This window comes from Marmota flaviventris, chromosome 5, assembly GCF_047511675.1.
Source record: "Marmota flaviventris isolate mMarFla1 chromosome 5, mMarFla1.hap1, whole genome shotgun sequence".
NCBI classification, from domain to species: domain Eukaryota; kingdom Metazoa; phylum Chordata; class Mammalia; order Rodentia; family Sciuridae; genus Marmota; species Marmota flaviventris.
In genome coordinates, this window is record NC_092502.1 from 108,384,788 (window position 1) to 108,398,054 (window position 13,267).

Here is a 13,267-nt window from a genome sequence, read left to right on the forward strand (position 1 = left end):
GATTCAACATGAATTTTGGGGTAGGGGGACATGATTTAACTCACTAGGGATGAAAAAGAAGTCTAACAGAGATCACTGGAGGATGAAGTTGGAAGGTTGTGTTAGGACCAGACGTAGGTAACCTTGAAAGTTGGGCCTAGAGTTTACTCTTGCCGCAGCAGGGAAGCAACATAGATTTTTAAAAATAATTTGACAGCAGTGTGCCACAGGTGTTTTATATGAGAAAGAGCTGGATAAGAGAAATGGGTTAGGATTGCTGTTGCTATAGTCTATATAGATACTGATAAGGACAAAAATGAACTCAGGAGAGGAGGATTAAATGAAAGAGCAGAAAGGGCAAAGATGTATGCTTGCAAATTTCCATCAATCAAGTCAGTGTAAGTTTGTGCTATAATGATTTGTCCTTTACAAAGAATTACTATTTTGTCATAATAGGGTTGTGAAGCTAGGACATTGGGATACCCGTTTTGAAACACTTAGGACTAATAATATGAAAGGGAATAGACTGTGTTGATGGGTATACCCTGAGGTGTTCTAGAAATCAGTTTTATAGAAATGTGAAAATATCAAGTAGAATGCTGAATTATTAGATTTTCTTCAAGGTCCCATCTGTGGCTTAGTGTAAAAGTTTATTTAGAGTCCAGAAGAAGCAAAGCATCTAGCAAATACCCCAAATTGCCTAGTGTTTTCACAGAGAAGATCTAGAGTAAGGTGTCTCTCTCCAACTCTGGTTGGAGTAGACCCTTTTGTTGTCTAGTTTAATACTCAGCTTACTTCAAGAGCAAGAGAGTGGTATATAGAATATAATAAATGGGCTTGAGAAATTAAGAATTTGATCACTAAAATGGAAACTTAGGATTCCAAGACCTCTTGAATTATAAACTTAGAATGTATGACTTCTGTAAATTATAATTCCCCCAACCCACACAGTTATCAAATACACATTTTCATAGCCATACATATAAAAAGTATATATACACTATAAATATTTATATTGCTAAATATGTTATACATAAACAGAAAGGTATAAGATTTTTATTTCTTTAATAACAGCAGGGTTTGCATTAAACATTATCCAACAATTTGTATATTTCACATAAATGTATTTATATATAGCCCATATTTAAAATATTTTCTTAAAAATAAGGCCAAATATACCACCTAATCTGGATTATGTAAGTATCCAAAAAATATGGTATTCTAAAGAAGTTATCATGAAACAATAAAGTTCTGTCGGTTCTTAAACATTACAATATGTAGGGTTATTCTATGTCAAACATTTTTATTAGACTCTTGAAGGAAGAAAAATTTAATATGTTTGTACTTTTTTTTTAAAGAGAGAGGATAGAGAGAGAGAGAATTTTTTTTTAATATTTATTTTTTAGTTTTCAGCGGACACAACATCTTTGTTTGTATGTGGTGCTGAGGATCGAACCCGGGCTGCATGCATGCCAGGCGAGGGTGCTACTGCTTGAGCCACATCCCCAGCCCCTCTTTGTACTTTTATTAACAGAAAAACCTTTCCAGATGATTTCAGATATTGAATTTTTTATCGGAATAGAATGAATATATACATGGTACCAATTTCAAAGGCTGTCAAAAGGTACATGTAGTTAAAAAGAAGTATTCCTTTCTTCTCAATTACCCAACCCTGTAATTTCTTTTTACTTTTTTTTTTTTTTGGTGGTGCTGGGGATTGAACCCAGGGCCTTGTGCATGCAAAGCAAGCACTCTACTAACTGAGCTATATCCCCAACCCCATCAACCCTATAATTTCTTTCCTTGGAATGAACTGTTAATGAGTTTCTTATAAATTCTAAAAGTATTTCTGAAGATTCTATACAACATTCTATCTTATCCCCCAAAAGAAATCTAGAAATTTTTATTTCAATTTTGACTTCTTGATCTAGTGACACAGAAGAGATAGAATAAGGCCACCAAGTCAAAAGGTTTATTTGGGATCTTGGGATAATGAAGGATAAGTAAAGACTGATTTGGTCATCAAAGATTAAGAGCTTTGAGAAAACTGATAAAGCTCTTGAGTACATCTTTTTTTCTTTTTAACCTTCATGGCAATGTAGCAAAAGACAAAGGTGAAGTATATCCTATATAGATAACTGGCCCCCAAATTTTGACTCATTCTTTGTTCTAAGACTTAGCACAGTTAACAATTCTAGACCTACACTTTTATGAAATGTAAACTTCATTTACAATTTTACATTTTGATTTTGAGATAAATTCAATTTAAATGGGGGAAGATATTGGAATTTGATGTTCTTGTTTTTAGTGAGTTACTTTACCTGGGTCTTTTTGGAGCCATTATCTATGAATCACAGTTACATGCATTCTCACTTTCCTTAAAGACCATCTGTTGTTTATGCAAAGGTAGAAGTACCTATAGAAAGGTTAGTTTTCAGTTTGTTAGTAAAAGGGAAGCCAGATAGCCAATACAGAAATGCCAAAATGGCAAAAAAGTATTAAACTTACCATTACAGGTGAAAAGTTATAGTTTTATTATAACAGTAAATATACATCTTAAGTAGCAACTAGTAAAGTGCAACTAGTAGGCCTACCACACAAGATAAAAGAAAAAGCTTTGTTGATAATATGAACAAATACCTAAAAAATTGTTGAAAACAACAAAGCTTTAGAATGTTAGTTCCTCACATTCCACATAGAATTTCCAATGCTGATCCATTATATGGCGTGGGAGAAATTCTTGATCGTTGATTAAAAGTATTTCATTGATTTGTAGATGATGTGGGATGTTTTGCACTGACTCTCTGGAAGTGCCTGTTTAAACATGCATCAAGAAATTGAGAAATTAAAAACTGCCTTTCACAATGTAAGGTTTAAATTTATTATAAATCCTAGAATCTAGTAAAATCTATGTGAGAGGACACATAACAGGTTCTTTGACCAGGGCATTCTTCACTCATTCCATTTTTTGTACCTGAGGCAAAACTATAAACCAGTACTGGCTGACCTTGGGAGAGAGGCCTGTTTGCAGTCCAAAACAAGAGCATTTGGCAAAGGATGAGGGAAGCTTCTTAAGGTAACTGAACAAGCCCTTCTGCCTCAATGCCTCAATTTCCAATAAACTAGAAACAAGACAGTTGTGATGATTAAATGAGATTTTGCATGTGTAATGCTTAGCAAATTCCCTGGCATATAGCAAATATTCAATAAATATTAGCTGCTATTATTATCATCATTATTTATTACTGAAAAGAATATTAGGCTGGAAGATAGATGATCTATCCTACCTCTACCACAAACTTGGTGTGTGGTCTCAAGAAAGTTACATGGTTTCTCTGAACTTTCATTTCTGAGAGATGAAGAAGACTGATGATTAAAGAGGGTTCTTCTGGCTCTGCCAGTTTAAGGGGTCAGTGATCATAAAACTGGTTTCTTTCTGCTCCCCAATATTAACCTCCAACAGACAGTTTTAGTTAGACATACCCTTATAGTCTCAGAGCTTTGTTCATAATCATAGGTGATATGTTTTACACTAACTAGATATCTTCAGGTCAGTGACTTTTTTATGCCTAGTACTCATTTATGCTTCTCTGTATGATCATCCTTTTCCCCACCTGGTCCATGTGAAGTTGAAGTTCACCAACAACTGGTGAAGTTGTTCCCCACATGATTTATTTAGCTCTGAGCCAATCAGTAAGTAGGCTTTGATTCAAGAAAGAGAATATAACCCATTCAAAGGAAAGTGAAGATGCAATACGATTGCTACTGGGTCTTTTAGGAAAGAGCCCCATACATATTTTTCTTTGCTAGACTTGAACCTGGTAGAATATAGAGCTGGGATGATGAGGAGAGGCTATTAGGATGGAGCTGAAATGAGAAATGGAGCTAAGAAATGGAAAGCAGAGAAACTGGGTGCTTAGTCATGCTGTTCAAATCCTGGATAAAGCTTGAAGACCTGTTCCTGACTTTTCATGTAATGCATCAATAAAATTCCTTTTTTGGAAGTTTAAGCCAATCTGGATAAGATTTTAAGCTGTCACTTATAATACAAAGGATTTTGACTTTTTAACCCATGGTCTATATATAAACATAATAATTCCTATATTAATAGCTTTGGTTTTTTAGACTTTCTGAGACAAGGTATCCCACAAAAGTTGAGGGTAGGGAATATTTTTCTCTGAGGAAAAACCACAGAAATAAGGCTTTCAATAATTAAACATATTTCATCAAAGCTGGCTTGGTTTCATCAATTAAACACTATCATTTACACTAGTCCCTTCTCCCACAAGACACTGTCCCCCACTTCAGATATGATTTGAGAAAGTTAATGCATCTACTATAGTTTATTTATAATTCACAATTTATTCTTAATTTTTCAATATTCAGGAATGTGCAAATACCCCTATAGGACTGCTATTCAGAAGTAGAATTACTAAGTTGAAGGATTTGAACACATCTTATTATTTTTATTTTCTTTTAGTTGTAGATGGACACAATACCTTTATTTTATTTATTTATTTTATGTTGTGCTGAGGATCAAACCCAGTGCCTAACACATGCTAGGCAAGTGCTCTACCACTGAGCCACTACCACAACCCAGATTTATACACATTTTAAATTTTAAAAATTTCTGCAAGAGGAGCCTTCAAATGCATCCTTTTAAACTCTCACCAATAATATATACAAATACAGGTTAGATAACCTGTTCTTTCTTCCATATACTTGCCAACACCGAATATTATCAATGTTTTTAAGCTTTCCCACTCTGGTAGTAAAAAAAAAAAGTCTCTATTATTTTATCATGAATATCTTTCATAGATTTAATGTCCTTTAAAATTTCTAGGACTGGGAAAGTGCCTATTAATTCTGTCTGCATGTATTTTATGATATTAATCAGAGCATGGTATTAATTAGGTCAGGAATTTAATCACTGTATAGATCAAAATTCTGCTCCCAAACTGTATTCCTTAGTTCACTGGGCACCTTCACTGGAATGTAATATTTAGTTAAATCTGGTGTTCCAAAAGACAGAAAGATAAAAGTTCATGTCTTGGTAACAACACACCCACAGCATTAGTTCTGAAATATCTACATATTTAATATTTAACTCAGCCATTGCTTCAGAGAATCACTGCTTACATTTCTTATTCTGTGAAGACTAAAATGAAAAAAAAATGTGTTTGTTTTGAGACAGGGTCTCATTGCCAGGCTAATCTTGGACTGCTGGGCTCAAATAATCCTTCCCCTCAGTCTCCTGAGTGTAGCTGGAACTACAGGTGGTATCACCACATCTGGCTTAAAATAAGTTTTAAATAGCTCATTTTTATTACTTTTCAATGCATCAAATATTTTAGTAATGCATATATACATTAATTATTATTTAGCAACAATGAATGACTGCTGGAAACAGATGCAATACTTCTGATTATTGATTTCCATAATGTTATATGAAACTGTTAGGAAAACAAACAAGTTCATAATTTGGTAACAAGTATGTAATTCACATACAGTTTAAATGACATTTTATAAAAACTATTCTATTGTTAATAATTCTATTAAAAGCACAAAAGAAACAACTGGGGGTGAGCCAAGATCTATTAATACTCTGGTACTGGGAATTCCTCTATTTGCTGCCAGAGGGGAAGGGCAGGAAGGTCCTCAGCTGACAAGGTACATACTTTTCTGAAGGCACAAAACCCTACCACCTTAGACCTGGGCTCTCTTTGAGTCTTCACAGCCAGCCCAAGTACATTCACATCATCCTGCTGTTAATCCAGTTTTCAGAGAAGGTTCACTGTTTGAATCTCCACTATAAAGTTTCTTGCAACACGTCAAATTACTCAACACAATTTATTATGCTTAAATAGATATTTTCCTTATTTATAGCTATCTAAAAAAAGATTTCTGGCAGAGACTATGAGTTGCCTCCACTCCACCCCACCTCCTACAGCAACAGAATTGGGCAATACGTTAAGTGGAAAAACTATTTTTCAGCCCTTCTTAAAGCTAAGTGTGGCATTTGACTAAATTCTGGCCAATGAATTCTAAACCAAAATGTGTAGATTTCAGGGACAGCTGTCTTTTTAAGGGAAAAGACATCTATCAAAGTTCCTCACCCCAGCCCTTTTTTTGCCACCTTGCTTTCCATCTTCCTAATGTCTAGAATACAGATGTGATAGATGGAGATTCATTACTACTTTGGGTCATGGATAGACCTGAAAATGTAAATCAGTGCTGAGGAAGATGGAGCAGAAAGACAGTATGACTTTCCAGTGGTGTTCTGTCTATTTGGGATCACTAACATCCAGTCTTCTCCATGAAAGAATAAAACTTTGTGTGTTTAAACTATGGTATTTGAGGTTTTTTGTTGCATGTAGACAAACTTAATCCTATCTATAAAGAACTTCTATACTCTAAGAATTAGATAGAACATTTTTGCAAAGAACTAGACAACTGGGTCTGAGAACCAGGCATATGAAAAAAATACAAAGCCCATCCAGTATCTAAGTTTTGATATCCCTTTTACTATAATATGCATATTTTAAAATATTTTTTTCAGTTGTAGATGGACACACCATCTTTATTTTATTTATTTATTTTTATGGTGTGCTGAGGATGGAACCCAGTGCCTCACACTTGCTAGGCAAGTACTCTACCACTGAGCCACAACCCCAGCCCTATAATATGCATATTTTAAGAAATTCCAATACATGAGATCAAATAAGTAGATGACTGAAAATATGAATACCATGGAAAAATATATGATTTAAGGTAACAGATCAGCAAGGTACAAGTATTGACATTTAAATATAACCATTTTATAGCTATCATAATCCCTGTAGTTTCATTGATATTGCTTTAGGAAATTTTATATACATCATCTCATTTGATCCTCTTGTCTGTTATTGCAGTCACATGTGGAATTAGGAAAAGCTATGGAAAACCAGAGGAAGGGTGGGCTTGTATGCACCAAAAAAACCCAGCATCTCTTTTCAAAGGGCAGGCCTCCCTCAAATGCCACAGGCCTAAATAAAGGCACTTTTAAGAAGGGTCAAGAACACTGCAAATAAGGTGAGTTTCATTTTATTTGGAATAAATCATCACTATGTTGTTCACATAGAGAAGATGTCTAGCCAAATACAGAATGGTATGCAGTAACTCTGGAAAAAGCGAAGTGCTCATCTTCCCAAGTAATACATTGAAAACAGAATATACCAACATTGGGATGCTTGAGATGATACAACAAAATTGTCTGGAAAACAACACTTTCAGATGGACATTTGAAATTTAGTGACTTCTGGGAGTAGAATTTTCTCTAACAAAGCAACGCAGTAATACTAAAACTGTCCCCCCCCCATTTCTCTAACCATTCCCATTACTCATCTTTGTCAAATTAGAATACATGAGAAAGCATTCTATAAAATTGTAAAGTGTTAGTCAATATTGCTTTGTATTGTAAACTAGCTCAGACACCACAAGTTTAAGGGCTCAGTCTCACAAGACTGTCCTCATTTCTGATACCAGCTGTAAGCATCAGGTCCTGGGTCACCTATACTTCTGTCTGACTTAACTAGAAATTTGAGGGTTTTTCACAACATACCCCTCCCAAGGGGAATTTTCCAGGATGACTCACACAACTCAGGAAAGTACTTCACTTAGTATTACCAGTTTTTTTGTTTGTTTGTTTTGTTTTTGTTTTTTAAATAATTACACTCAGGAATAGCCAAATAAAAGAGATGCATAAGGCAAGGAACTTCCATGTTTTCTCTGGGCCTGGAACTCTCCCAGAACCTCAATGTGTTCCCCAATTCAGAAGCTCTCTAAATCCTGTCATTTATTGGTTTTTATGGAGGTTTCATTATGCAGGAATAATTGATTAAATTGCTGGCCACTAATGATTAACTCATTTTTTAGCCCCCTTCTCCTGTCTCTGGAGGGTATAGGATGGGGTAGAATCTTAAAACTCCTAATCAAGGCTGTCTGGTGTCTTTCTGGTGACCAGCCTCTATTCTAAGGCTATCTAGGGTCCAGCAAAAGTCTTCTTATAAGAAAAAAAGATGCTATCACTTTTTATCACTTGGGAAATTCCAGGGACTTTAGGAGCTTTATGCCCATAACCAAGAATGATTTTTCTATGCTACCACAATTTTGAATCAGAAATATAACTCCAATCAAAAGCAAAATGATTAACAATTATTTCAGTAGATGGTAAAAATATATCTGTGTAGTTACATTGGGATAAAGCTTAATGCCTTTCTTTTTTTTTTTTTTTAAACAGAGGGATCCTAAAGAGTAAAAATGATGATGCAATATTACATGATTTGATCCTTAAAACTAAATTAAGAATTTGATATAGATTTACATTGATAATATCAAAAGTTATCTATGAAAACTGTACTATAATCAAGAAATAGACTGAAAGTATCGTTACTTATAAATGATTTAAGCTCTCATTTTGTGGGGGAAAATCTGAAATCTAATGGGAGGAGTTTTCAGCTGAATTTGGTTTGGAGTACTTGATTTTATATGTAAAGTGTTCAGCTTTTTGTGCATTTGTTTAAGCAGAAAGAACCTCAGAACGCTCCTAAATGGCCTAATGTATGTAAGGAACCTAGCAGAGGGCCAGGAACATAACCCGTACTCAATAAACACAGTTTTCTTCTCTTGCCTCCCCTATGAATAGATGTATTCTCTACTTTGTGAATTAGGTCAAAGGAGTGTCAATCATGATAACAGAGTAAAAAACATTATGTTTCACATAATGAAAAAGAACAGGAGTTGTAAATACGAGCTGAAATAAACATCCTCTGCACTGTTATCAGGCACTCATCTTCCATAGGCTTCAAGTTCTTAACCACATAAAAAGAAGCACCTGTCTATGTTTATGCTCTATTACATTTACTTTTACAGAGATAGGAAGCACAATAACAACCCTGAAATGAAGAAAACTGTCTTTAAAGTCATTTATCTCAATATTATCAGTAGTTTAAAGATTATTTTATTAAAACCTGGAAAAGTATGTTACTAGTTTTCCTGGAAAAGCATATTTAAAACAAACATATGATGTTGGCTCTCCATTAAATACATAGTCAGTATGTATTAAGTGATGGTTTGGGAAAAGACTTCAGGTGATTTTTAAAAAAAAATACATTTAGCATACTGTGTTTTGAGTATCTTAGTATTATAGTGATGGGGTACATAAATACACGATATTGGCTTCCAAGTAAATAGTGAAATGTAATCTATCTTCTTTTGGGGGCAGGTACTGGGGATTGAACTCAGGGGCACTCGACCACTGAACCACATCCCCAGCCCTATTCTGTATTTTATTTAGAGACAGGGTCTCACTGGCTTAGTGCCTCAATTTTGCTGAGGCTGGCTTTGAACTCTCAATTTTCTTACTTCAGCATCCCCTTTACAGGCGTGCGTCACTGTACCCAGTGAAATGTGATCTATCTTAACAGAATATCTTAAGATATTTTAAAGATATCTTAACAGGATATCTTAAAAATATGTCATAAATATGTCATAAAAATGTCAATATGTCCCCTATATAATGATCCCAAATATGTAGAAGTTTGGGAATATTCATTTTTTGCTCTTCTAGTTCATACTAAAATATGATTGAATATCTTCTCAATAATGCAGAAGAAGAATTATAGTCAAGTAGGCATGAAGTGGAAAGGTCTGGGAGGACATTATGAATTTCCAGAGAAAAGGCATCATAGACTCATTACATTCAAATTTTAAAAGGATTTTTGAGATAATAGATGCTTCAGGGATTTCATCAACAAAATTTTGTTTTAAAAGATTTGTGTTTTTATATCAGAAACAGCATACCCTCAATGGGCCAACATACGACATCTTAACACTGAAGCCCTTCAATACTTGACTTGAGTTACCAATTCAATTATTTTTGGTGAAGACTTCAGAATAAAGCTCTTCCATTATCTACGACTCACTGAAGAAAATCTTAAAATGGCCAGATTAAGAATTTTTGTCACACTGACTTCATGACTCAGGATTTTCTTGATTACCACGAATCCGAGATTACATGTAAATAAATTGGATATTAAGGCTGCTGATATTTGTTCTATAAAATATTGATAGATATCATCTGAACAAATAACTTTAGGAAATACTGATTAACAAAGCTGAAGATAACTTCTTTATGATCTCTCATAAAGAAGGGCAGGGAGAAAGTATGAGAGGGAGTATTGAGAGTTCTCTAAATTTCTGTCTGAGAAAATGTTCAGGGCTATCACTCCTACATATCTCACAATTAGAAACAGCAAATTTTGATAAAGGAGACAATATTAATTGACCCAAATCCCATTTTCTATTTGTTGAATTTTTCACTACAGATTATGTTATAAACCTTTGAGGTCATGGCATCCATACCTAATAAGACAATCAAAGTAAAACCAGTTTTAAAACAACAAGTCCTTTGGGTCACTTTCATGCTTTAACTCACTCATGTGTTTATTTAATGAATATTATTCAATAAACACTTATTGGGAAGCTATGCTATGCCAGGCATTGGGGTATACAGTAAGAAGCAGGAGCTCATAAAAAATAAAAATGTCAGAACTTAAAGAACTTCTTAAATTATCAGGAAATTAAAGCAAGGAAGCAAGCAATTATTTATAATACAGAATGATATGCATAAGACTTGACTATCAGGACTTAAAAACAGCATACTACAGGGACACAGCCACATCAATGTTTATAGCAGCACAATTCACAATAGCTAAACTGTGGAACCAACCTAGGTGCCTTTAATAAATGAATGGATAAAAAAATGTGGCATTTATAAACAATGGAATATTACTCAGCAATAAAAGAGAATAAAACCATGGTATTTGCAGGTAGATGGATGGAGTTAGAGAAGATAATGCTAAGTGAAGTTAGCCAACCCAAAAAACCAAATGCTGAATGTTTTCTTTGATATAAGGAGGCTGATTCATAGAGGGACAGGAGCGGGAGCATGGGAGGAATAGATGAACTCTAGATGGGGCAGAGGGACTGGAGGGGAAGGGAGGGGGCATGGGGTTATTAATGATGGTGGAATATGATGATCATATTATTAACCAAAGTACAGGTATGAAGACAAGAATTGGTGTGAATATACTGTGTATACAACCAGAGTATGAAAAATTGTGCTCTAAATGTGTAATAAGAATTGTAATGCATTCCACAGTCATATATAAATTAAAAAATGCTAAAAAGATTTGACTATTTGCAAAATATCTTAGAATCTATATACTTCTTATAAAAGTAAATGAAATTGAAAGTTTCTCTCTTTCTCCATTATCCAAATTTTATTTTCTTAAATACCAATTTGGTTGGTTTCTATACTGGGCCATCTAAACAAGGTACTTCTAAAAGTGTAAGTGTTACAAATAGTTACACCAATTAGAGACTGTTCTGGTCAAACCAGGATGCATGGTAATCCTAGCTAAGCAAAAAGTAAATAGTTCTTTCTAATTTTCCTTTTCCCAAAAAAACACTTGTTATGAAGACTGTGATCATCAAAAGCATAAGAGAACAGATTATGCTTATAATCTCAGGTGTGCTGATGAAAGCTATGCAATTATTTATTTATTTTAGATTTTATGGTCTTCACAGTTTTAGACCCTTAACCATCACATTTTGACATGCAGAAAGAGAAAAATTGTCTCCTGAATGCTTTGCTTATAATACGGTTAAAAGAATTTAAAAATTTTCTAACTTGTTAGGTCTTTGGATTTTGGTTAAGTACCTTAAAATAGGTATGAAAGAATCCTAATCAAGGAGGTCCAAATAGTAGCCTACAGCTGTTCACCAACTGGGACCTGCCTGTAGAGTACTAGGACAAGACTAAAGTCTGGTACCTCCAGAATTCTCAAATTAGCCTTAATGTTTCCAAAATATCTAATGGAAAGAAAAATCAGGATTTCTAAAAAGAAATTAATAGTAAGAAACTTTATATTATAAGCAATAGAAACAGCTGTTCAGAATCCAATTTCTGATTTCATGGTCATGTAATAGGGGAACTGTGTACCATCTAAGGAAGGAGATTCCTGGTCAGAGGTTGGGAATGCCTAGACTAGAAAATCTGATGCACAGAGGACCATCATGATATAAGGAAGAGCCTACAGTCCTGCTTTGACTCTTCAGGTAAAAAAGTAGCAGGAGAGGGGTGGGGTTGTGGCTCAGTGGTAGAGCACTTGCCTAGCATATGTGAGGCACTGGGTTCATTTTTCAGCTTTGCATATAAATAAAGGTCCATTAACAACTAAAAAAAAAATTAAAAAAAAAAAAAGTAGCAGGAGAAAGAGTTTGCTTGACTTTCCTCCAAGAGTATGTGCCTACATGTGTTGGGGTAGGCTCAAAATGGCTGTAGTTAGGATACCTTGCTGAGGCTTCTGAAAGGCTATTGTTATATTTTTAGTGTGTAACTAAGGACACGAATCAGTTACATTATGGTCAGTGTGTAGTCAAGGTCAGAAACTACCTGATTCAGTGTATTTATTCAAGATTATAAATATTTTGCTTCTGAGCACATGCCCACTTACGCAACCTGTTGGCACTGCGCCTTCTTTGGCCTGCATATAAAAGGGCCTATGGAAAAGACTTGTGATGTGCTAAATAGAACTGACTAGGGCAAAATGGAACCAGCTTGAGGCTAAAGCTAAAGCTGGAGGCTGTTGCCACCTATGAATAAGGCATGTCTACTATCCTAACTGTGTTGTGCATCTTCTACCTGCTGGGAAAGCATAGAATAGATTCAGGATCTGTTTCCTGGATCTGAGCCCCTACAGAAGAGCTAAGTGTGTGTATGAGTGTGAGCATCTGTGCATATGCACTAGGGAAAAAGAGAGTGAAGACAGATCTGAGAGCAAGAGAGAGTTTGCATGCTTTAGTAATTCCACCCTTAGGAATCTAAGTAAAATGTTGAATATCAAGGTTTGTCAAATTATCATCTGCATAAAAAATCAAATATTACTTAGTCATCCAAAGTCTATAGTCAGACTGGCTATGTAAGAGTCACTTTTAAAAATTCAGGATACTGGAACTTACCACAAGAATTGATTTAATAGATCTGTAGTTAAAAGTTAGGGATCAAAGACCATGAATTACTACAGGAACTATTTCCAGTTTCTTAAAAAATTTAACTTAATTAATTTATTGTTACCTGGTCTCCCAGATTAAGTTTCCCATTACTGATGAAAAGTACTTTTGAGGCCGTCTTCAGAAAACTGGGAAGAATGCACCCTATCATGTAGCCAGTGTTTGAGAAAGGATA

The 13,267-nt window shown here is 34.7% G+C and overlaps 1 protein-coding gene across 1 annotated transcript in view; it reads right to left on the reverse strand.

Moving 5' to 3' along the window:
• Nucleotides 1–2,647: 2,647 nt before the first annotated feature.
• Nucleotides 2,648–13,267, reverse strand: part of Ankrd31 (ankyrin repeat domain 31) — a 190,863-nt gene continuing 180,243 nt past the window's right edge. The window contains 2 exon segments of the mRNA XM_034636448.2: nucleotides 2,648–2,795; nucleotides 11,291–11,360. Of these exon segments, the coding sequence (XP_034492339.2) occupies nucleotides 2,648–2,795; nucleotides 11,291–11,360 (218 nt within the window).